Source organism: Zasmidium cellare, assembly GCF_010093935.1.
Source record: "Zasmidium cellare ATCC 36951 unplaced genomic scaffold M409scaffold_48, whole genome shotgun sequence".
NCBI lineage: Eukaryota > Fungi > Ascomycota > Dothideomycetes > Mycosphaerellales > Mycosphaerellaceae > Zasmidium > Zasmidium cellare.
The window spans coordinates 146,461-168,629 of NW_022986992.1; the positions used below are offsets into that span (position 1 = coordinate 146,461).

Consider the following 22,169-nt stretch of genomic DNA (forward strand, 5'->3'; position numbering starts at 1 on the left):
TTGGGACACGATGGAGAATGAGGTTACGGTTTTCTGAGGGATTGAAGGGGTTTCTCGGATAGGAGTTGGTGGACCATGCGACACGATAAGTTGATTAGGGCCTGTTCTCGTATGGGTTTGTTGGGATGGTTTAGTATCGGATCCAGTCGCTTTTGTGTTGAGATACCTAGAATGCTATCGGCGCCTGTATGGTTCTCTTGAAAGGGAGCGATCGTCACGCTTTCTTGTCCTCTCCTCTCGATCACGTCTGTCTCGTCTCTCATCGTCTGGGTCGCGTTCGTCCGGTTTAGATCTATCCTTCCGGCGCTCTCGATCATCTTCAGAGTCACCAGGAGCTCGTGAACGGTCTCGTCTTGATCGATGGCGGTCCTCGTCTCGGTCATCTCGTCGCGAACGATGCGACTTGTGCCTTCCCTCGTCGTCTGATCCACGCTCTCTCCTCGAACGATGGCGATCTTCTTTGCGATCTCCATCCCCGTCACGATCGCCATCTCTGCGAGAACGATGGTGGTGCTTGTGTCGACGTTCTCTGTCCCTGTTCTTTTCTTTCAGCTTGTGCTTGACGACCTTCTTCAAAGCCTCTGCGACCTCCTCACGCTTCTCCTTGACCAGATACTCCTTCATGGGATCATCATAATCATGCTCCCTCGACAGCTTCGCAAGCTCAATCTCCTCTTTGATCATCGGCCTCTCCTCTTCTTCGCTCTCACTCTCCGTCTTTCTCCTCTTCCTCCTCTCATCCCCCTCCCGATCCGTATCATCCCCCGCCGCATCCTCCACCTGCTCGTCTCCAATCCCCTCAACCTCCCCCTCCTTTTTCTTATAACTCGTATGATCAACACTGAGCACGCGACCCATCACCCCCGCCCCGCTCAAATTATCCACAGCCAAATCGCAACTCCTCTGGTCCTCGTACTTCAAGAAACAGAACCCTTTGCTCTTGCCGGTCTCTTTGTCCCGCACCAGGTTGATGTGTACTGGGTTTCCATATTGGCTGAAGATCGTCAGCACGTCGCCTTCGCTGAGCTCGAAGGGCAGGCCGCCGATGTAGATGTAGGCTGTGTCGCGGTAGTCGGTGTGCCAGGATGCGTTTGGGGGCACACACTTGTCGAGTTCGACTTGGTTGAGGCGCTCGATTTGCCGGACTGACTGCATCGTGACGGTCCTGGCCTTGCTTGAGAAGTGGTGGTCGTCGCGGTAGTGTTAAATTCAAAGCTTCACATGCTTTCGGCACGTGGCGCGCGATGACGCTGGAGCGATCTGCGCTAGCGCCTCTTTGCTTGACAGCCTCCAGGTTCACCTATGACCTTTGACATAAACAACAACACACTCGACCTTGGCGTTTACAACCGCTAATAGCTCAGACCGACCTCGAAAGCTTCCTGTTGCGCGATGCGACAATTGCCAGTCATGGCTCCCGCTCTCCAGATTTCCATCCCGACCACCTCGATCGCCGACCCGGCAGGCAAGCCCTATACCGTCTACCACATTACTCTACAACTGCCTCTGCGGAAACACGAGATCAAGAAGCGATATACAGACTTCACGAACCTCAACAACGATCTCGTATCGCAAACCGGCCAGGCACCTCCTGTTGCTCTTCCCGCGAAATCATGGCTTCGACGGACGGTTAACAGCCAGGCACTTACGGAGGAAAGACGGCAGGCGCTGGAGAAGTATGTCAAGAGCATAATAGAGTCAGATGATGCGCGGTGGCGAAGTAGTAGCGCATGGAGGACTTTCTTGAACTTGCCGAGCGGTATGATAACCACGACTGCGAACGGTCACGTACCACAGCAACGACCTGGAAGTGCTGGACCTGTCACGGATCCTAATCAGTGGTTGGAGGTTCATCGGGATTTGAAGTCGCAGATACAGAGCGCGAGGCAGCTGCTTAAACGGAGAGAAGCCGCTACCACGGCGCAGCAACAGCATACTCTTTCCGCCGATGCAAAAGCTAGCCTTGTAAGAGCGGCAACGTCAATCGCGCAGCTGGACGATGGATTGAAAGCGATCTCGGCTGCTAGTAAAGGCGACGATGCGGGGTGGGGTGGTGCAAAGAGGTTAGGAGATGGCGAGCTCAGACGGAGAAGAGATCTGGTCGGAGCAGCAAAGAAAGAAGTCGAGGGCCTGGAAGCCGTATTGAAGAGCATGGCGACCAAAGCGGCGACCGCATCGAGTAGTGTCAACACCACTGCTGTGGCAACAGCGTCTGACAAAGAAGGGCTTTGGCGAGGGACTGCGGCGGCGAAGCCCAGCGGTCGTGTCCTCGGAGGACCACTCAAGGAGACGGAACGCACACGAGAACTGGACAACTCAGGTGTCTTGCAGTTGCAGAAACAGGTCATGCAAGAACAAGATGAGGATGTACTGTCTCTTGGCAAGACGGTGGCGAAGCTGAAGGACATGGGCATTATGATCAATGAGGAGCTCGCTATTCAGAATGAGATGCTGGGGTTGGTGGAGCAAGATGCGGATCGGGTGCAGGGCAAGATTGATGTCGCGAAGCGACGGATAGGAAAGATCAAGTGAGCGGTGAGGGGAGACGTGTTGACTTTCATATGCACACGCTTTGTACATTAGCCTGCTGCGTTCGAAGCGGGTGGCGTTAGTGGCCATTTGATACCTGACGACAATTTGGAATGAGAGAGTAGAGTGATCGAGATTCTCGGTTCATATTATTCTGCACTTGTGTCTTCCACCCTGCGTCGAGAAGCGCTTCGTTTCCTTGGTTGCTTGTCCTTCGATCTATGAAGCCGAATATTTATAGGCTGCAGGAAGCCATCGAGCCGGACAGCGCCGGTTTCCTGGCCACCCTCCACTGCCACGGTATCGTCGTCGATGATTTCGTCCTCCCCTCCTGAGGCCTCGCCACGGTCCTTGGCCCTAGTTTGTGAGGTAGGAGCGGAGACACGTGGCACGAGGCGATTGACCTCGTCCTTCGACAACTTGTGCTTCTTCTTGAGATGCTCCCTCAACCGCCAAGCAGATTCGTATGGTTCACTGTGGCGAGGACAAAACTCCTCTGGACATGCGAGGCTTGGAGGCTCTTCGCTTTCCTCTTCTGAATCGATGTCGTTCTCCGACCAGTCGTCGATAGGAGGAATCATGTCTGGCACGTACTCAACGATCTGATCTCGAGAGGTGCCAAAGCTGGTTTCTGGCATGATACGCATGGTCATGCCTTCGCCAAAGGTAGCTGCGCATCTACGTTCGGCGCGATCGAGAACGTCTTGATCCCAGCCGACCATTGCTGCTATGCCGAGGACTTCGCTCCAGTCTCGGGGAGCAGGCATACGTCTCCTACTTTCGCGTTGAGATTTTCTCCCAGTGCGGATCTCTGTATCAGACTCGACATCCTCTGATGTAGGGTTGTCATCGTTGAAATTGTTGTCAGATACCGCACGCTTGCGCTTGGAGGGAACGCTGGCAGCGCTGCGTGGTCGCTCGCGAGATTTTGATCGAAATCGCGAATTGGCACTACTCCCTCTAGACCTGGAACGATCCTGACGGTGACCAAGTCGGCTCTTGTGCAGTCCAATGAGCAAGTCATCGAACTTAGCAATGACATGATTGACTGTAGGTTCCAGAATCGAGCTGGCAATGTCATCGTCCAGGAGAAATGATGAAACATATTCTTCACCAACCAGCTTGTGGTCAATCACTGATTCCATGTCAACGTCTTCCTCCTCGTCCTCCTCCTTTTTGCCATTCTGTGACGATTTTTGATCCTCGTCGCTTTCATCGTCGTCCTCGGACTGCTCGCTTCCCGAACGCGTTGGCGTTGCTTCAGAGCTGATTGGTATCTCCGATGCTTTTTGAGGAGGCCCCTCCTTCTTCACGTTCACAGCCCGCTCTCGCTCACGAAAGGCTTCTTTGGCTGTGCGCAGAAATACCGCCTTCACTTCCTCATGCAAATTGAGGCTTGGTCTCCATGGCTCGACCTTAGTGAATGTTCCACTCTGTTCTTCTGGATCAATAGCAGGTATACCCCATTGTTCTCGCGATCTCGGAACGTCCTCAGGTCTCAGGGGCCAGGCAGTCCAAGCAGCCGGCGGCAAGAAGGGCAACTTGCCATTGTCTTCAGGCTGGACCCAACCGTTTTTAGTGTGCCATGGCAGAGATTCTCTCATCCGTTCGACATCTCGTAGCCTCTGTTTCCATGCATGTGCATTGTAGAGATGGGCGCTAAGATCATTGTTCTCAGCCTGGTCTAGGGCAGAGACTATGGCACGTTCTTCTTTGGTGTAGAATCTCCAGCTACTGTCCGGGCCATGAAAGCGTCCTTCACGTTCGGATTCAGATTCTTCGTCATAATCTTCCTCCTGACGCTCGGCTTCCTCTTCGTACTCTGACCCTGATGGTGCATCTTGTGTTTGTTCTGGAACCTGTTCCTCAGCTTCATCTCCAGTCGTGGACATCTTGGTAGTCTCGGAGTCGGTAGTTCCGCTTCAATGGACACATGGCTGGCTCCTGATTGTGAATATTCTCACGAGCACGTGCCTGACATGTGAAGACGGGAATTTGTGAGGTGAGGTTTGCGCCTTCCCCGGTAAATTTAAGCTCGGCGGGTCCGTGCGCCACCGCCGACTTTCATCAGAAAGAGAAGCCGCCAAATCGCACTCCTCTTGCTTGACATTCCCCAACTCCACCATCCACCGCCACATCCACCCTCGAAGTTGAGCGACGCACAGTCTCTCGACTACACCTCCACCGCCTAAAGCCTCCTCGCACTCTCACCTACACCGCACACACACAACATGGCCGAAGTCGCATCCGACGGTCCAACTCCCGCACCTGCCTCTGACCAGCAGGTCCCCCTCAACGAGATCCCCATCTCTCCAGACGGCGGCATGACCGACGCAACCAACGGCGCCTCGAATGGCGACAAATCCAGCGACCAGATCGTGACCGTCTTCGACGACCCGTCCAACTTCAACGTTAAGCACGCTCTGCAGAATGTCTGGACGCTGTGGTTCACGAAGCCGCCGAGCGGCAAGCAAGACTGGAACGAGCTGCTCAAGGAGGTCATCAGCTTTAACAGCGTTGAGGAGTTCTGGGGCATCTACGTGAGTCTTGCTCCTGCCTGCAACGGCATCCTATTGTACTTTCTTCGACTGACCTCTTATTCTTTCTTAGAACAACATCACTCCTGCCTCCGAGCTCGCCCAAAAGTCCGACTACCACCTCTTCAAGTCCGGCGTTCGCCCAGAGTGGGAGGATCCCCAGAACAAGCACGGTGGTCGCTGGTCCTACACTTTCAAGGGCAGCAAGGCCAACGACGAGACCTGGCTCAACATCATGCTGGCGGCGATTGGAGAGATGCTCGAGGATGAGAATGACAGCGAGGTCATGGGTGTCGTGGTCAACATCCGTAAGGCCTTCTGGCGTGTGGGCCTGTGGACGAAGACTGCTGGTCAACCACCCAAGGGTCGCAAGGATGAGGGCGATCGCGATGAGGGCCGCAAGCGCCTCGAGCGTATCGGCAAGCAGTTCAAGGAGGTCCTTGCGCTGGGCCCAAGCGAGCAGGTCGAGTTCAGCGGTCACGCCGACTCGGCTCATGCTGGCAGCAGCCGCGCAAAGGCCAAATTCACCGTCTAAGTCGATCGGGCTGCAGCTTGATCCGACTCTCACGGTTCTCTTCACGGCGTACTCGAGGATTCATGGACTTCACGACAGCATGGCATGGCGTATCAAAGGCGTCAAATAGCTGGCAGGACTAGCTTGGACTGGCAAGGGAGGTTGAACAAGTGGCCCTCCGGGTGTTTCCCAATAATTACTGTTGTACTATGTGCATAACGCGCGTATGTGGTGCGCGCGACTTCGGATGGATAGCCAAGGTATACCCAGCATGCGACAAGGAGTTTAGTCAAGAGGAATGAAAAGTATTTGTCAATGTTGGAGATTGGTTGCTCAATCGTTCAAGTACCTCTTCCTCATCAGGATGACAACTGCATGCCCCGTATAGGAAACCCTCTCGCGTAAAGAGCTGCAGGCGAAACAGACTGTGATCCTGAATACTGGTACCTGTCAGGATCTACTGATTACCTACGTGGAGGGATGGTAGGTGAATGTCCGATACGGTGTCTTTGTCGCATGACATAAAAGCTGTGTATGTATTATTGAGGTTCTGCTTGTTGCTCTTGACCTTGAATTTACCATCTCATCGCCAGCGATTATGCCACAAGACAATCGCAGGCCATACGCCTTACCACGAAACCCGAACGAGAGCGAACGTCTGGATGCACAGCACCGCCTCTACATCAAAAGTCTCGGATACATCCTCCATCCACGCATCGCTGCCTCCCTCTCCACGGCGAATCCCCAAATCGCAGATGTAGCCACCGGCACCGGGGCGTGGATGATCGATCTGGCGAGGGAGATGCCTCACGTCAAGCTCGTGGGGTTCGACATGTCAGACGCACAATTCCCAAGCTCCGTGCCGTCGAATTGTGAGCTACAATTGCTGAATATCCTCCAGCCGGTGCCGGAGGAGTTGCAGGGCAGGTTTGATGTCGTGCATATCCGCCTTTTGATCGTGGGACTCACGGGCGAGGATTGGAATACGGTTGCTCGGCATGCTATGCAGTTGCTGAGGCCTGGGGGGTTCTTTCAGTGGTGTGAAGCGGATTTTGAGTATATGGATGTGCTTCAGACCAAACGCGGTTCGTCGCGGGTTGCGCACAAGGAGCTGTTCGGCTTCGTGCGTGAGGTGATGCAGAAGCATGGAAAGCTCGCTGGGGATGTGGGAAGGCTGGGCGAAACGGTGCGGAAGGCTGGGTTTCAGGACTGCAGTGAGGATCTGGTGAGCTCGGATCGGTGCTTGGATATGAGGCGCGAGGGTTCGGATGTCGAGCATGCGGCTGTCGTGGCCATTGCTAAAGCTTTTGCTGCCAATCTCAAGAATGAGCATACCAAGACGGAGCAGGATGTCGAGGATCTCTGCCGGCGTTGCGATGAGGAGGTTGCTGAGGGCGAGCAGTATTGGAGGTGGAATATCAAGGTTGTGGTGGGCCAGAAACCAGTGTCGTGAACTGTTACAGGGCAGGTCAGCGATGATAAGCTCATCCTGCTGCTAGACACACTCGATCCATCTGTGCCACCAAGTCGTCGATCTTGTATGGTTTTGTCGTGATTGCTTGCATCCCAGCTGCCAACGCGGCGGCACCATGCTCATCACGAGCGTTGGCCGTGACAGCGATGACGGGCAGAGCTCGCATGGAGCACTTCAACTCGAACTCTCGGATCTTCTTGACGCAATCAAGGCCATTCATGACAGGCATTTCAATATCCATCAAAACGCAGTCGAAGGGCGCTTGCTCCATTGGATTCTCCTCGGGTGTGGTGGGTGTCATGCTCAGACGCTCAAGAGCCTCGCCCCCGTGCAGGGCCACGTTCACGTCGTATCCGCGTTTGCGTAGTTGATTCGCGAGGACTTTTTGATTGATGAGGTTGTCTTCAACGACTAAGATTCTTTTTGCGCTTTTTGGCGATGCGTCCTTCTGGGCAGACTGGTCTCGATTGTCGGCAGATCGTGGAACTTGCTGACAGGGAACAAGAGACGGTCTTAACGGAGGTGCAGCGATGACTGGCGAGTCCACGGTGCTAGACCCACGAAGTCTTGTCGGAATTTCTAGCGACGGAACTCTCTGTGGTATCTTCGGCGCCGTGGTCCGTCTCGCCTCTACGGAGAAAACAAAGGTCGAGCCTTCGCCAGGTGTCGAAGCCACGCCAATACGGCCACCTTGTAGTTCGGTCAAGTCACGCGAAATGAAAAGGCCCAGACCACTTCCACCGTACTTGCTCTCGGTCTTGGGATTCGCCTGCGTGAAACGTTGGAAAAGGCACTCCATTTCTTCCGAGTCAAGCCCAGGGCCGGTGTCTTCGACCTGGATGACCAGATATATTGCTTGCTCGTGGTTGAACGCTTCGCCGAATTCGACTGGCTTGGGGTCTTGCCGTGGAAGAACGCATTGGACACCGCCACTAGTTCCACACGGAGCAGTGGTGTTTGCGCCCACTCGAACTGTGATCTTGCGCTTCTCACGCCCTCTCACAACTTTGATCGCGTTGGTGACCTGTTGAAACATTAGCTATCGTAGCCTGTACCGAGTATGATCTGTGTTACATACTAGATTGATCAAAACTTGCAGCATGCGATTGGGATCGAACAGTAGCCACTCAGTGTTGAGTTCTTTCAGAGAATCGTCCCTTTGGAAGTCCAATTCGATCGCTCCTGCTCGAAGTTCACCGTGAAAGATCTTGAGAGCTTCCTGCACAACATCGCCAGGCCTTGAGGGCACGGGAGAAATCTCAACCAGCCGCGAATCCAGCTTGCTCAGGGTGAGCACATCTCCTACGATGTTCCGAATGTGCTGAGTGCAGTACGCTATCGTTTCCGCGGCCTCCACAACGCTGTCAGCCGATGCACTGGGATTGTTGCGGATATCGTTAATTATATCGTCAGTGCAGTGGACGATCGCACTGAGCGGGTTTCGAACCTCATGGCTCGTCATATCAATGAAGCGCTCCTTGGTAAGTTTTTCTTCAATCGCTTCATCCATACGTTTTCGCAAAACCTCTTCTGCGTGCTTGTGCGATGTGATGTCTATTATCCAGGCCATAGTGTATTGTTCGAATTCAGCTTCTCGATAGGCTGATACCAAGATCCACGATGGCGAAAGATCAGGGGCTTTGTCTCCCGATGAAGGGCTCATCACCGGCGCCCACTTCTTCAGTCGACATTCGAATGTGAACGATGTTTCGTAGCATCCAAGATCGAAATAGCTTCGGACTTTGGCAACGTCGTCGGGATGAATGTAGCTGAGCAATGACTTCGACTCTGGCGGCTGGGCCATAACATCGTAGAAAGACTTGTTGGCCCACTCCACTTCGTATGACTTGTCGAGAGTGACTATGCCGACAGGAGCTTGATCTGCAAACTTCTCATATCTTTGCTCCTTGTATTCCATGTGCTGAGTTGCCTGCCACAGTTTCTCGCAATTACATGTCCGTCCCGAGAAGTGTTCGTCCAGTCGTCGAATGTTCACAGCAGTCTGGTTGGCTGTCCTATCAATGGCCGATCTTACAGCATTTCCGATTTCTCGAACCGCTGACTTGCTCCTCTCCCTTCGAGGTGGAAGCTTGTTCTCCTCGTCCACAGTGACAAGACTGCCAGCGACCTGGCCATCCTCGCCAATGATAGGAACGAACTTCCACGTGTATAGCCTCTCTTCCATGAAACCCAATCGATCTGACCTCACTCTTTGATTCTTCACGATCTCGGCACAGCCATTGCTCACTTGTCTCTCCCAGACATTGTCGAACTCGGTGCAAAGGTCGAGAAGCTCGTTACGACACGGTCGTCCTTGTAGATTGGTCTTTTTGCTGCCGAAGAGCTTCGCGAACGCTTCGTTATACACAATCGCGGCATTGTCGAGCGGTCCGTATACAACCGCTGAAGGAGATGGATCGGCCGTGGAGAGAAGGACGAATTGTCGTAGGCTGGCAGGCCATTCTGCGATTGCGCCGAGCGGGGACTGATTCCAATCTACATCTTTCGTGCGTTTCTGAAAGTCACTGGTTTGAGTGCTTCTGGTCCAGTCAAACGTCCGCATCGAGCTCGACCGCGACTTGGTCACGCTGACCATTATTGGGACAGTTCCTGAGGTCGATGGAGGGCGAGGAAGACTGTCGAGTGAGACTCGAGGAGCACATGTTGTTCAAGACCACGGATCTATTCCTGGGGCTGTGTGCAGGAGTACCCATGGAGCCTGGGAGCTGAACTGGAACCCAGAATCCAATGCGCCGCGCAGCGAAAGCGAAGTGCCTGGACTGCCCGCGGGCGCCGCTGAGCGATCAAAGCACCAGGGTCCCTTCTTCATTTGATCGACGGCCGCCGATTGGGTGAATGAATGTTTGATTAAGGATCGCACCACTTGTCCCGTCCTCACTTCACGTCCCCATCTTCTTCCCTTCGGCCATGAGACTTGATGTCGCCGTATCTCGACTGCCTAACACCGCCGGCAGCTGACGGGCATACGTTGTGTAATCGGTTGCTCTGCTATACATGTATCTGCACAGCCCTCGTGCATGGCCGAACTTTGGGAAATGAAGCAGCCCAGCTCTTGGCCCACATCTTCGCACTACAGGCGTTCGCATTACTGTAGAAGGAAGTAGTTGCGCTTGGCATCTGCGTCTGCATTTGTCACTACTGGTGTATACGCGTAAAAGCATACTTCAAAAAGGAGCGCACTGCCATGTGCTACGTGGAAAAGAGGGAATGATTTGGAACTTGTGAAAGAAGTGGTATTGTTGATGATGGCCGGATTCTGACGAAGCTATAGTACCCAGGATCATCAGGGCCTAGGACGAGAATGGACGATGCCATAATGCCGACTCGCCTTCATCTCCTGCTCGTGGACCAATGTTCAAGGCCTGTTGCTGGATGATGACATTTCGACATTCGACAGTCCAAAAGAACAGTGAAAGAATCATGTGCAACCGCACTTAGGCCAGATCATCGCTCTCGCTCGTGTCTGCCTTCACCTTCGGCTTCTCCTCGTCGTCGTCTTCCTCATAACCGTTCTCCTCAGCAGCCGCTTTCTTCGCCTTCTTCTTGGGGGTCGCCTTGGTCTTCTGTAGCCTGGAGTCAGCAATGTCAAAACGAGTTCATGCGCGGGTATGAACGCACCTTGGCAGGAGTCTCCTCAGCGTCGTCGTCATCGTCGTTGGCCGCCTTCTTCTTGCGCTTGGGAGTAGCCTTGACCTTGGGGGTGGTGACGCCGTCTGCGCTACCGTTTCCATTGCCCGCAGCAATGGTCGCCAGCTTCTTCTTGATGTTGCGCCAGGCATTGGAAGCGCTTCCTGCGTTGGTCATGCCGGCCATCTCGGCGAGTTTGGGAAACTGAATCTGCGACGATGTTAGCGATCATGTGTGTCACCAAGGGGCTCGTCCTGTATACCTTCGGCTCTTCCTCGAAGCACTGCCAGGCGAGTGCCATGAGCTCCTTCTCACGCTCGGAGAAGTCGACCATCTGTTCGAAGTCAGCAAGAATTCCCGAGGGCAGGTCGAGGGGTACGCACCGTTGCGGTTGTGGTGGGTGGATGGCGAGAAGCAAGTGGTACGGTTGTTGAGTGTGATGTGTGATGTTGGATGTCGGAAAGTGGGAAGGTGTCTGAGTTGTGTGGATGGAAGAAACGAAAGGTGCGCACGAGATGCAGGTCGTTTGCGATGTGTCGCGAAACTTCACTTGTTGCCAGGCAACCGTGCACGTTCACATGCAGTTTCACATGCACAAACTTCACTTGGGAGATTCTGCGTCATATACGAAACTATACGCAAGAGGCCTCTACCACCAACTGTTCAGCAAGACATCCCTATACCGTCACAGGACGCCCTGGTGACTCTCTAGGCCTCGAAATGTAACGGCGCTGGCAGATGCTCGAGCGTGTGGCATATGCATGCATCCTCGTAAAAGCTCGCCGTCGACATTGACCGCGGAGCAGTGAAGTACAATCCATGTGAAGATGCAAACGGCATGTGAGCTTACACCACTCCAGATACCCACGACCTCGTTCGTATTCACATGTTCGGGGCCAAATCCAAACTCTTCTACTCCTACTTCTACTCTCCATCTTCCACTTCTCTCTCCTTCTCCTCAACAACCACGAACACTACGCCGACAAGACCCCTCTCAACTACACTGTCGACTCACAGCATCGTCTCTGAAAACACTTCGCCACTTCCTCTTTCTCACACCATCACCATGTCTTCCCCTATCAAGAAGACTCCCGCCAAAGGCGAGCCCGCCTTCTCCGCCCGCGAGCTCGAGCTCCTCGGCAAGGCCCTCCAGGCCAACAAGAACGACGTCGCAATCGACTACCCCAAGTTTGCAGAGTTGGGTGGGTTCAAGAATGCCAACTCCGCCAAGGCGTCCTGGTATGTCCTCTTCCTTCATAACTCATAAAGAGGGAGATATACTGATCAAGTCTGTCAAACAGGCACAAGTTGAAGGAGAAGTTCGAGCGTGCCCGTGGCCCAGTAGTCGCAGATGGTGGTGAGCACAGAGCCCTGACCCCCTATCACATGCAAACTACGCTAACACGACTCGTGCAGCTGCAGATCCGAAGACGAGTGACGAGGACGAGAAGGCCGCCGACGTGCCCAGGACTCCAGCCTCCGGCAAGAAGCGCAAGGCGGCTGCCGTCAAGGGCGAGGAGGGTGAAGACACCCCCAACAAGTCCGCCAAGAAGGGCCGCAAGCCGGCTGCGAAGGGCAAGAAGACTATCGCTGCTGCTGCCGACGAGGAGGTCGAGAGCAAGGCGGAGGTGAAGAAGGAGAGCGACGATAGCAACGAGGAGGGCGAGAAGAGCGACGACAAGGAGAAGGGCGAAGAGAAGGCGGAGGCCGTCAAGGACGAGTCTGAGGAGGAGGCATAGACGCCCCTTGGCTGTCACGTTTCCACTGGATACGGGCAAGTAGCTGGTCTCCTTGGCGCCTCATACTGACAAGGCTGGCATGAGATGAGACTTGGTTTCTCACTCTGTTCTCGCGAACGAGAGCTCCGGCAAGTCAATGAAAGGAAAGCAGTTCCGGGGCGTATGGTAAACCAAACTCCATTCGGAGAGGCATGGACATTGATAACATTAGACTCATCAACCAGTTCATTCAAGAGCCGGTCTGGCCTGCTACTACTGCATCTGAAAGTCTGCATTCATACACTGTTCCAAGAACGCCCATTCCTGCGTCTCAAAAACATTCGAATAAGGATCACTCCATCCCTGCAAGATATCGAGGTCTGGGTTTTGTTGCCACATGTCGTAGTCTCCTTCACTCAGAGCCGGTACTGAAGTTTGAGCGACTTGCGCAGGTGTGTCGAGTGAGGGCGTGGTACCGTTACCATTCATGACCTTCTGGCCATTGGTCTCCTGAGCGAGTAGGGCTTGCAGCATCCTTGCGCTGCGTCGACCTGCAACGCTTTCGTCGATTTTCTCGAGACAGATCTCGTTTGCTGATCTGAGTAGATGTAGAATGTTGTTGTATTCAGCTTCCGTAAAGCCTGGTACGATCGCCCTCCTGAGCTGACAGAGCACCAGAGACAGTGTCATCACTGCGAGTAACCAGTCCGTCCATGTGATACTGCCGAGTAGCCAGCGGTCTTCGAAGAACTGACCACCAGGCTTGAACTCTGGATACATATCGAGGAAAGCTTTCACGACTTGTGAGGCTGCGTCGTAGCATACGCGAATACTGTCTTGTCTCCCGGACAAGACGTGTTTGCGGTGGAGAACGCAGAGGCATTTCTGGTACATGAGCTCCACGCACTTCCTAGTCACTACGAGGTACGCTGGATCCGAGATGGACGACGAGACGTTGCGGTAATGTAGCACTGCAGGGATTGAGTCGTATGTTTGAACAAGCTCCTGGTGGAGTGCGAGGAGGTCGTGCTCAGGTTTGATCTCGCCAACCGAGAGGGAGTGTCTCAGAATTTTGTCAAAGATCTTCATCAACATATGCTTTGCGGTGTAGAATGTGACCCTCGTTGGCTCCGTATCTGGCCTTGGCGGAGGTAGAACTGCTGTGTCTTCATCAAAGTCTGTATCTTGCAAGTTCGAAGGCGGTCGGGTGTCCCAGCTCCCAAATTGAACAGTATTCGGCAGCCCAAGCTGGAACATGATCAAGAGGTCCAGCTGCATGGCAAACGACCACGTCCTACGACGCATTTCGCCTTCGAATGGTGTGAGGTTCTTGAAGTTCGTCGGCTCCCTGTGGTAGCCCATGCTGTAGGCAGACTGGATCAAGGTGCCGAAAAGCAAGCCAAGAGCAGGGGACGGGTCGAGGGTCTCAATAACCTTGGCTTGTACATATACAGCAAGAGATTCAACAGCAAACCGCTGTGGCCGGTGGTATCTTCCAAGAGCAAGGCAATGTGCCGCAGCAAGAGAGAAGTTGTACTTTGGTTCTGGGGAGTCCCCGTTCGTTCTCTCGGACCATGAGCCTCGCCCAACACTGTTTGAAAGATGAAGCATCGAGAAGAGGATGGAGATCCATAATGGTGAGGTCGCCGTCTGGTTCCACCAGAACTCATCGTATTGCCGCATGAATTGAGGTGTGTGGATACATGCAGCAGAGATGGCCTGGGCCCTGAAGTACGCCGCGAGCCTTCGATCAACCTCCAATTTCGACGGTAGATTGTTCGCCAGGACAGTGGTGAGTGGTAGGCGTGGCGTGCTACCAAAGAGAACATCTGTCTCATCCGAAATAGAATCCTTACTAGATGGCGAATTGGCTGAGCCAGGCTCGTCCTCGTGCAGAAGCTGCCTCAGTTCTTCAATCCCGTCAAGCATAGCAGAGTAATGAGTGGCGCCGGTATACAGATGTGAATCACCATTGGCGATGCTGTTACCATTGCTTCCATTGGTGCCGCTGGTGCCGTTACTGCCATCGCTCGGATGACTTCCTGGACCGGGTCCTTCAGATCGAGTCGCATACTCTTCGATCAACTGTTCAAGATGCTGCAGTCTTGCTTCGGCCTTGGCTGCTCGAGTCGATTCGGGTGGTTCTTTCTTCGCGCCAGTCTTGACGTAAGAGCAAGATCCTCCATCGTTCCGCTTCACACACGATGCGCAAGGTAGCTCTTTGTCGCACTTCAATTTCCTTGCTCTGCATTGAAGGCAAGTGAGAGTTTCCCTGTTGCGAGTGATGGGCTTTTTCTTAATATTGGTTGCCATATCGTGCTGTTCAGTAAACGTGAATGTCGTCTTGGTAATCAAGAGAGCATTTGGGAGTAGTGAGAGTTCAGCAGGTGAAGTCGCCGGCACGATGATGCTGTGGAGTCAGCAGTCCAGACCCTGGCCAATCAGCCTCGTAGAATGAACTGCATTCAGTCAAGGAATCAACAACAACCACATGTTCCATTCAAAGAACATGCAGAACGATCCTCCATGATACATAAGAGCAAGGTACCTGCTGACACATCTCTCAGTCATTCAAAGAGATCTGAGAACGGCATGTGTTCGTTTATGCATGTACAAATCCTACATGGATCTCTATATCCTCCTCGTTACAGGTCTTGCGGTGGTTCAGTCTTCCCACTCCTCATTCAGTTCATCAATAAGTCGGTTCTCGGCGTCGCTGTCGCCTCGTCCTCTTCGACTTCCAAGCCCACCGATGCCGCCGTTGACACGGCTGTAGCCTCGTCTCGAAGGCAGGAAACGAGCACATGAAGAGGTCAGAATAATGAACAGGTCCTAGACGATGTCAGCAAAATCCCAGGAAGTCCCTCGCTGTTCTTGCGCAACAACTCACCCTGAAGAATCCGAATATGCTTGCCCAGAGGGTATAGTTGGGCACCTGTTGCCATCCTCTTTGATGCAGCACCGCTCTGTTGTACACGCAACCACCGACCAGATATACAAGGATCGCAATGATCGCGATAACTCCAAAGACGCCGCCAGGGTTCAATGATCCTCCGCTGCTGGTGTTAGCGGTGGCGCAGGCGGCGTTGGAACGACCTTCGAAAAAGTAAGAGCATTCATCCTGAGTGCCCACGAAGCTAAGCGCAAGTTGTGGCGCCAATGGATCCCTGTCGCAAAGCATGCTGATAATGACACTCTTCTTCCGTTCGGTCGAAGATGGCTTCTTCTTTGAGCCTTTCTTGTCGTCCTCGTCGTCTTCATCATCGTCCTTGCCTTTGCCTTTCTTCTTGTCGCCGTCGATGATTTCGCGAGCCATGAGATCTTGGACTGAGTGCGCGCTCTTGCTGCCGACTGAGTCGCAAGGTGAACCGTCTGTGTAATTCAAGACGAGCTTCCGTCCACGCATCGTCAAGTTCGAGTTCTGTTGCCTGGACAGAAGATATTAGCCTGTGAACCTTTTCTATGCTCTGACCACACTCACCCCAGAGAGTAGATCTTTCCATCTTGCTTGTAATATGCCGAGACGTTCTTCCACAAAGCCTTGTCCACGCCCACCACATCTTCGATCGGCTCAATTACGGGTCCGCATACGTTGATGGTAAAGTTGTATCCCAAGTCGTAACCTGTCGCATTCCAACTATGTTCGCGAGGATGTTTCGCTTTGCTTTCCTTAGGGTCGAGGAGTTGTAGCGAGGTGAGATCGAAGAAGGCGCCGGAGGAGGGCGAGGTAATGGTACATGGCTTGTGTTCGACTTCTTTGGACTCCTTCTTTCCTGACGCGGCCTCGGCTTGCGAAGTCAGTGACAGGTAGATGGCCAATGAGTGGTATAGGAGGCGCATGTTGTGCATATGGGTACGCCGAATCTATGCGCTGGCGTTATGATGTCGTCGTGGGCGAAATGTTCGGTTTGTGAAAGTGCTCCATGAAGCATGCTGTCTGTCCCTTTCACATTGAATGCGGCTGGCCTCGGAGGACCAAGTGATCGGCGTCAAGATCCACTTTCGCCGCGGAGGCGCCAACCCAAATTTAGAAGAGCACCAGCCATTCGGTCGCAGCATCGACGACGCGTGCAACTCACTCCCTGAAGCAACCTGAACAACAAACAATTCGACCGATATCTGGCATTTCGTGGGAGCTTCGATTCCATCCTTGCCATCAAGACATCCTCCACGATGATGTACCATCTTGACACTCTTCACGCATTCACTCCGACCCCTTAACTCTACTGTCCGTCTTCTGGTCACCCTGGCCACCCATCCGCATCTCCGCAAGCATCTCGTTCACGGTCTTCTTGGCTACTTTGGGACTCTCTGGATCAAGTTCAGGCAGACGGCCAATCTTGGGCACACCCAGCTCCTTCTCAGCGTCCTCGTCTTTCTTCAGCTTCAAGACTGCCCAGCGATGCCTGAGACTCTCCCTCCACTGCGCCTCACTTCGCTGCTGTGGCCTGGCATTGCCAAACCTATCTGTCTTGTTCCACTTCTTCTCCAGCATCTTGACCAACTCTGGGCTTTCGGGGGCGAGGTATGCTAGCTTTTCGATCTGATACCAGCCATCGAATCGCAGAAAGCGACCTACTTGACCTTTGCGGGCATGCTTGAAGACGGCGATGGGAGTTCGTGGTTCCTTTGTAGGCTCCTCCTGCTCCGCTGGACTCTCCTCCGGCCTGGTGTCTGCATTTACCGCATTGCCTTCAACATTGGAGCCTTTGTCTGCTTCAGCTGCTTCAGATGCAGATGCACCGGCTGGGCCCACCTGTTCAGTTGAGGATGGGGCTTTACTTGGGTCATCTGCTAGCTGCGCCGGGAGGAGATGCAGGCTGGACTTGGTGAAGATGATGTTGTCTGTCTCCCACTGTGGATTTGCTCCATGGAAAAGGACCACGTAAGTGAGTTTCCCGGAGTTGCCGCCGAATCATGCAACGTCTTGCCGGCTCCGGACTCAGAGGATCTTGGAAGCTCGTTTTGAGTAGAAGGCCAGAAGTATTCTCGGATCTCTTCGACCGAAACCAAAGATTCGTCCTCCGAGGGTGGTTTCTCGCCAGCAGCATCTTCAAGCTTGCCACGTCTGCCGGGTGGAACGTATTTGCCGCTCATTGTGGCTAGTTGAGCATTTGGTGCTGAATTGATCTGGCTGTCTGGACAGGATGCGTTTGAGTGTCGAGTTCATGCAAGGTCTCGCGCTAAAGTCGCGAAGTCACGCGTTTGACAAAAGTCCTGACCGAGAACATTCACCTCAGTCGGGAGTGCGCCCAACCTGGCTATCGATGAGGACCAATCCCACCGGCTCTCACGAAACGCTCAACTTCGAGTTGATCTCCTTATTAACGTAAGTACCAGGGTAGCGTGCTTCAGAGCTCTGTTGCCGGCCTATCAGGTTAACGATAGGGCGTGGCAGGTTCCCACTTCAGAGCTTGCCACGCTTGTGTTTTCATTATCTTCCTACTGCTGTATCCATTGTTGATGTGTATTGTTTAAGGATTGGACTCTTAAGGTCCATCTCATAATACAGGACTTATTCTTCGATAATGTCCACGCAAGATAAAGAGCCATCGACCCTCATCGTTGGCGCCGGTGTATTCGGTGCATCAACAGCATATCATCTCTCCTTACAATACCAAGATGTGTCGAAGATCACGGTGTTGGATCGGACTCCAGCTCCACCGACTCCAGCCGCAAGTACAGATATCAACAAGATCATCCGAGCGGACTACTCAAGTGCCTTCTACACCGAACTCGCATACGAAGCAATGGACGCATGGTCAAACTGGCCCGAACTGAAAAACTACTACCATCGAACAGGCTGGATCGCGCTCGACACAGAAGATAGCGACCTAGCTGATCGAATTCGTAAAGTCTTCCGCGATCGAGGTCACGATCCATCCAAAGATGTTCCTTTGAACGAGCTCGACCAGCATTGGAAGGGAATCATGAAAGGGACGAATGTTGAAGGATTCAAGGCGGCGTATTGGAACCCGGAGGCAGGGTGGTGTGATGCAGCGGCTGCTACGGTGAGTGTTCTGAATGCTGCGGTTGATCGCGGAGTCAAGTACGTGCTCGGCGATGTGGAGAGTCTCTTGCTGGAGTCTGGAAAAGTTGCTGGTGTAAGGACTGCTGGCGGCGATGAGCTTCGAGCTGACCGTGTTGTGCTGGCTACGGGTGCTTGGACAAGCAGTGTTCTGTCTCCAATCGAAGACAAGCTTGACATCCACGAAGCAGATCGCATCGAGCGTCAGATGACAGCGGCAGCCGTCGGTGTAGTCCATTATAAGATGTCCCAGAAGGAAATGGACGACCTCTCTGAGATGCCGGTCGTGGTCTACGGTGAACATGGCGAGGTCATACCTCCACCACGAGAGAACCGCCTGCTCAAATATACAAACGCCAAGACGTTCACCAATACAATAACCACATCATCCGGACATAATATCTCAGTGCCTCCAGAGCAAGACCAGCACATTATCCCCGAGGCTTTAAAGACCGAGACAGAGGCCGTCATGAGTTCGCAAGTCATGCCAGGATTCTCTCAAGATAAATCCGCTGATCACTGGAGACTGTGCTGGGATGCACGAACGCCGACACAGGATTGGCTTTTGACGAAGCACCCTCATGGAGAACTCAGTAACCTGTATATCGCGGGCGGTGGTAGCTTTCACGGCTACAAGTTCTTGCCAATCATTGGCAAGTACATGGTCAACGTGCTTGATGGAAGCGGTAATGGGTCAGAGAAGGACAAGGCTTGGGGATGGAAGGCTGCTGATGCGCAATGGGCTGGCGCACATCCTAAGACGGCGCCGAGTAGGGAGATGCGTGATCTAGAGGGATGATAAGTAGACAGGAGATGAATGTCAATTTTTAGTGTCGGTCACAGCAGCAGCTTGGTCGCAGGGAAAGTTTCTCTGGGCAGTATGGTGGAAAGCGACGCATTTCTCTACCAATCGTGGCCTGTCACACTAGAGACTTGAAGTTCGGTTCACGAAAATGGAGTACCGCTAAGGAGACGAGCTGTCATATGATAGAAAATCCATTTCATGACCTGCCTGTCTGCAGCTAGCTCCAGGGCTGTTCAAGGCAAGACAACTATCTTCACACAACAAGAACACCAGGCGCCCTTCAATGCCGCTGCATCGCCGCCGCTGTTATTCCTGTATTCTCATTCGCCCATAGTCTCCTTCCCGGGTTTGGTATCTTGCATATTTTGGCTGCCTGGCGCCCCCCGAGGCCGCCCGTCTTCGAATCTCAGATGTGCTCTAGACGTACTGGGACAGCCAGCGGATACCGTCACCGTATCCTTGTCTCATGACCACCGAGCACATGAAGATCTCAATGGGTCTTATGCCATCCAACGGCACCTTGCCCTTGCCGGTAGTCTGGTACAAACCCAACTCATGTCGCAGCTGATCTTCACTGACGGCGTTGGGGTGGTCGATCTTGTTGCCGAGGATGAGGAAGGGGGTCTTGTTGAGGTCCTCCATGCTGAGGAGGGCGTCGAGCTCGGCTTTGCTCTCGGCGAAGCGCTCTGGGTCCTTGGCGTCGACGAGGAAGACGATGCCGCTGACTTCGGGGAAGTAGTCCTTCCACAGGCGTCGGGCCTGCTGGTGACCGCCGAGATCGAACGTGGTGAAGCGGACATTGCCGATGCTGAGCTCTTCTGAGGTTGGGTGGAGGGTGGGCTGAAGGATGGCTACGCGGTCGTTCTTGAGCATGTGGAGGAGCTGTGAGCGAAAACATTAGTCTCGCCGGCCATATATCTCGTGTCGCAGTGATGACGGCGTACAGTGGTCTTGCCAGCGTTATCGAGGCCGAGGAAGAGCAGTTTGGCGTGCTTGTTGGCCAGACCCAGCTGGGCCAAGATATCCCAAAACCAGTCGAGAATCCACATGATGGGCAGTCGTATGTAGTCTCTCGGGCGTAGGTTATGGGGTGTGGGGGGTGGAGAGTTGTTTGTAGAGTCGAAGTATTGGAGCACACGATGATGTGAGGTCGCAGCCAGGGTTCGCCGCCGCAGGAAGCCACCTTTTGACTTTGGCGACTTCAATTCAAGGGACCTCCTCTGGTCCAGCCGACTTGCATCTGAAGACAAACACACACTCCTTTGACAACACACGAACCGATAATGGCCGCCAACAATTTTGTGAGTGTTGAGCAGGCAAACATCTAGCTAAACAGAAATGCTGACCGCCCTGCAGCTCGATCGTCTCGTGGGCCTTGCAATGCTCATAATCGCTTCGACCGTCTTTCTCTACTACACTGTCTGGACACTTTTGATGGTGAACACCGCGTATCATTGACTGCTCAATACGTGTGTTTCTAACACATGATCCAGCCCTTCGTCGATGACTCGCACCCCGTCCAACACCTCTTTCCCCCGCGCGTCTGGGCGATTCGAATTCCAGTCATCCTCCTACTCCTTGGCGGCGCGGTCGTTGGCAGCTTCCTCAGCATTGTCATGATACGGAGCAACCGCAAGAAGGCACTTAAGGCGAAGCAAAAGGCTCAGGCGCAAAAGGCGAAATAGGGATTGAAAAGGATGGGCTGGATGGAATGCATTGGAGTTCAGGGGCTGGCGAAGATGTAACATCCAGAGGCTCTGCCTGCGCCTACGAGCGGATTGTATCATACTGTCGTCTGGAAAGATCTATATGTGCCAAGACAACGGCGACTGCATCACTGTTTTCTCCAAAGATCTCCAGGAGTCCATGGCATCCCGAGCTGATACGGTATATTTGACCATGGGGATGATACGGGGAGATTTGAAGTGAAGATGGAATACCTCGAAAATACCAGCCCTTAAAAGCCCTCTTCACGGCGTGAAGAACGCCTACTGCCCCTCCCGATTCTGAGCACTGCGAGGGAAATTGTACCTCACAACTCTTCCCCGCAGCATCGAAAATCCCCGCCAGTAACCTCAGACACCGCAAAGGACGACTGCTTTGGGTGACTTGTGTGGTATGTACGACCGGAGATGTCACGGCGTTCGTCGGGGATAGCAGATCGCTGTTCGAGTTCATCCAGCGCAGCGCTGGTGTATCAGGGGCAATCTTTACAGCCTTCAGAATCCTTTTGCACCACCGCAGCATTGGCGGCAACCTCACTGTCGTCTGGCTTTACAACGACATCGCCTTCAAGGGTAGTGTTGGCCTTCACCTTGGACGAAGGCGTATCCGAATGACCCAGATTCTTGTCTGGTTCAATATGATTCCTGACCCTCTGCTTCAAAACCTTGGTTTCAGGAAAACCGCCTTCTGCCTTGCGATCCCACAGAAGAACTTCCTTTGTTTCCACCTGATCAGAAGTGTTCGATGTTGGAGGCTGATAGGTGAGGTAGACCGTGAAAATGCCTCCTGTTGCCGGGATGAGAGCTATTTCACCAATGCTTGTCCCAAATGTCGAAAGCAGTTCTTGTCCGAAGTAGGCGGCTCGTAGCATCCATTTGCACTGCGTACAATAGGTGATGGCAACCCTTGGCAGCTTTATCGATTGGCTTGTTTCGTTGCTCATGTTGAAGGTGGGTTAGATGCCGGATATCTCTCCTCTCCTGATTCCGGTACGTCCTCACGACGCTGCTGTGATTGGTACAGAACGGTGTTGATTTCATGAGAAAAGATGGAATCGACGGGATCATCACATGCAAGAAGATTGATTTCATCGGCGACGCGGGCCGATTCGCGCACCCCGCTGCTTCGCGTTGGAGCTCACCTCTCGCCAGCATGATGCGAGGTTGATACACGTTTGCATGTGCTTTGTGC

At 53.4% G+C, this 22,169-nt stretch overlaps 15 protein-coding genes across 15 annotated transcripts; 6 read left to right on the forward strand and 9 right to left on the reverse strand.

Moving 5' to 3' along the window:
- Window positions 1–23: 23 nt before the first annotated feature.
- On the reverse strand, window positions 24–1,155 carry M409DRAFT_29091 (uncharacterized protein; the record flags this gene model as incomplete). The annotated part of the gene is made up of 2 exons (XM_033809302.1): window positions 24–535; window positions 597–1,155. 2 exons carry the CDS (start codon window positions 1,153–1,155, stop codon window positions 24–26), a joined length of 1,071 nt encoding a protein of 356 aa, XP_033661359.1.
- A 255-nt stretch (window positions 1,156–1,410) lies between these two features.
- M409DRAFT_70437 (uncharacterized protein) lies at window positions 1,411–2,532 on the forward strand (the record flags this gene model as incomplete). Its single annotated transcript, XM_033818733.1, has 1 exon — window positions 1,411–2,532. One exon carries the CDS (start codon window positions 1,411–1,413, stop codon window positions 2,530–2,532), a length of 1,122 nt encoding a protein of 373 aa, XP_033661360.1.
- A 146-nt stretch (window positions 2,533–2,678) lies between these two features.
- On the reverse strand, window positions 2,679–4,421 carry M409DRAFT_70438 (uncharacterized protein; the record flags this gene model as incomplete). The annotated part of the gene is made up of 1 exon (XM_033818734.1): window positions 2,679–4,421. The coding sequence occupies one exon, from the start codon at window positions 4,419–4,421 to the stop codon at window positions 2,679–2,681; it is 1,743 nt and encodes a 580-aa protein (XP_033661361.1).
- Window positions 4,422–4,760: 339 nt separating this feature from the next.
- On the forward strand, window positions 4,761–5,601 carry M409DRAFT_59954 (uncharacterized protein; the record flags this gene model as incomplete). Its single annotated transcript, XM_033814336.1, has 2 exons — window positions 4,761–5,069; window positions 5,140–5,601. The coding sequence occupies 2 exons, from the start codon at window positions 4,761–4,763 to the stop codon at window positions 5,599–5,601; spliced, it is 771 nt and encodes a 256-aa protein (XP_033661362.1).
- Window positions 5,602–6,178: 577 nt separating this feature from the next.
- Window positions 6,179–7,033, forward strand: M409DRAFT_29095 (uncharacterized protein; the record flags this gene model as incomplete). The annotated part of the gene is made up of 1 exon (XM_033809303.1): window positions 6,179–7,033. The coding sequence occupies one exon, from the start codon at window positions 6,179–6,181 to the stop codon at window positions 7,031–7,033; it is 855 nt and encodes a 284-aa protein (XP_033661363.1).
- A 31-nt stretch (window positions 7,034–7,064) lies between these two features.
- Window positions 7,065–9,650, reverse strand: M409DRAFT_29096 (uncharacterized protein; the record flags this gene model as incomplete). Its single annotated transcript, XM_033809304.1, has 2 exons — window positions 7,065–8,078; window positions 8,133–9,650. The coding sequence occupies 2 exons, from the start codon at window positions 9,648–9,650 to the stop codon at window positions 7,065–7,067; spliced, it is 2,532 nt and encodes an 843-aa protein (XP_033661364.1).
- Window positions 9,651–10,509: 859 nt separating this feature from the next.
- On the reverse strand, window positions 10,510–11,036 carry M409DRAFT_59956 (uncharacterized protein; the record flags this gene model as incomplete). Its single annotated transcript, XM_033814337.1, has 3 exons — window positions 10,510–10,638; window positions 10,694–10,912; window positions 10,965–11,036. 3 exons carry the CDS (start codon window positions 11,034–11,036, stop codon window positions 10,510–10,512), a joined length of 420 nt encoding a protein of 139 aa, XP_033661365.1.
- A 732-nt stretch (window positions 11,037–11,768) lies between these two features.
- M409DRAFT_29098 (uncharacterized protein) lies at window positions 11,769–12,441 on the forward strand (the record flags this gene model as incomplete). The annotated part of the gene is made up of 3 exons (XM_033809305.1): window positions 11,769–11,941; window positions 12,004–12,059; window positions 12,119–12,441. 3 exons carry the CDS (start codon window positions 11,769–11,771, stop codon window positions 12,439–12,441), a joined length of 552 nt encoding a protein of 183 aa, XP_033661366.1.
- A 252-nt stretch (window positions 12,442–12,693) lies between these two features.
- M409DRAFT_29099 (uncharacterized protein) lies at window positions 12,694–14,733 on the reverse strand (the record flags this gene model as incomplete). The annotated part of the gene is made up of 1 exon (XM_033809306.1): window positions 12,694–14,733. One exon carries the CDS (start codon window positions 14,731–14,733, stop codon window positions 12,694–12,696), a length of 2,040 nt encoding a protein of 679 aa, XP_033661367.1.
- A 351-nt stretch (window positions 14,734–15,084) lies between these two features.
- Window positions 15,085–16,260, reverse strand: M409DRAFT_70443 (uncharacterized protein; the record flags this gene model as incomplete). Its single annotated transcript, XM_033818735.1, has 3 exons — window positions 15,085–15,252; window positions 15,311–15,848; window positions 15,902–16,260. The coding sequence occupies 3 exons, from the start codon at window positions 16,258–16,260 to the stop codon at window positions 15,085–15,087; spliced, it is 1,065 nt and encodes a 354-aa protein (XP_033661368.1).
- Window positions 16,261–16,624: 364 nt separating this feature from the next.
- Window positions 16,625–17,517, reverse strand: M409DRAFT_29101 (uncharacterized protein; the record flags this gene model as incomplete). The annotated part of the gene is made up of 2 exons (XM_033809307.1): window positions 16,625–17,275; window positions 17,431–17,517. 2 exons carry the CDS (start codon window positions 17,515–17,517, stop codon window positions 16,625–16,627), a joined length of 738 nt encoding a protein of 245 aa, XP_033661369.1.
- A 431-nt stretch (window positions 17,518–17,948) lies between these two features.
- M409DRAFT_70444 (uncharacterized protein) lies at window positions 17,949–19,247 on the forward strand (the record flags this gene model as incomplete). The annotated part of the gene is made up of 1 exon (XM_033818736.1): window positions 17,949–19,247. The coding sequence occupies one exon, from the start codon at window positions 17,949–17,951 to the stop codon at window positions 19,245–19,247; it is 1,299 nt and encodes a 432-aa protein (XP_033661370.1).
- A 423-nt stretch (window positions 19,248–19,670) lies between these two features.
- M409DRAFT_29103 (uncharacterized protein) lies at window positions 19,671–20,302 on the reverse strand (the record flags this gene model as incomplete). The annotated part of the gene is made up of 2 exons (XM_033809308.1): window positions 19,671–20,135; window positions 20,198–20,302. 2 exons carry the CDS (start codon window positions 20,300–20,302, stop codon window positions 19,671–19,673), a joined length of 570 nt encoding a protein of 189 aa, XP_033661371.1.
- Window positions 20,303–20,536: 234 nt separating this feature from the next.
- Window positions 20,537–20,938, forward strand: M409DRAFT_29104 (uncharacterized protein; the record flags this gene model as incomplete). Its single annotated transcript, XM_033809309.1, has 3 exons — window positions 20,537–20,554; window positions 20,610–20,690; window positions 20,747–20,938. The coding sequence occupies 3 exons, from the start codon at window positions 20,537–20,539 to the stop codon at window positions 20,936–20,938; spliced, it is 291 nt and encodes a 96-aa protein (XP_033661372.1).
- Window positions 20,939–21,450: 512 nt separating this feature from the next.
- Window positions 21,451–21,921, reverse strand: M409DRAFT_29105 (uncharacterized protein; the record flags this gene model as incomplete). The annotated part of the gene is made up of 1 exon (XM_033809310.1): window positions 21,451–21,921. One exon carries the CDS (start codon window positions 21,919–21,921, stop codon window positions 21,451–21,453), a length of 471 nt encoding a protein of 156 aa, XP_033661373.1.
- Between the last annotated feature and the right edge of the window lie 248 nt (window positions 21,922–22,169).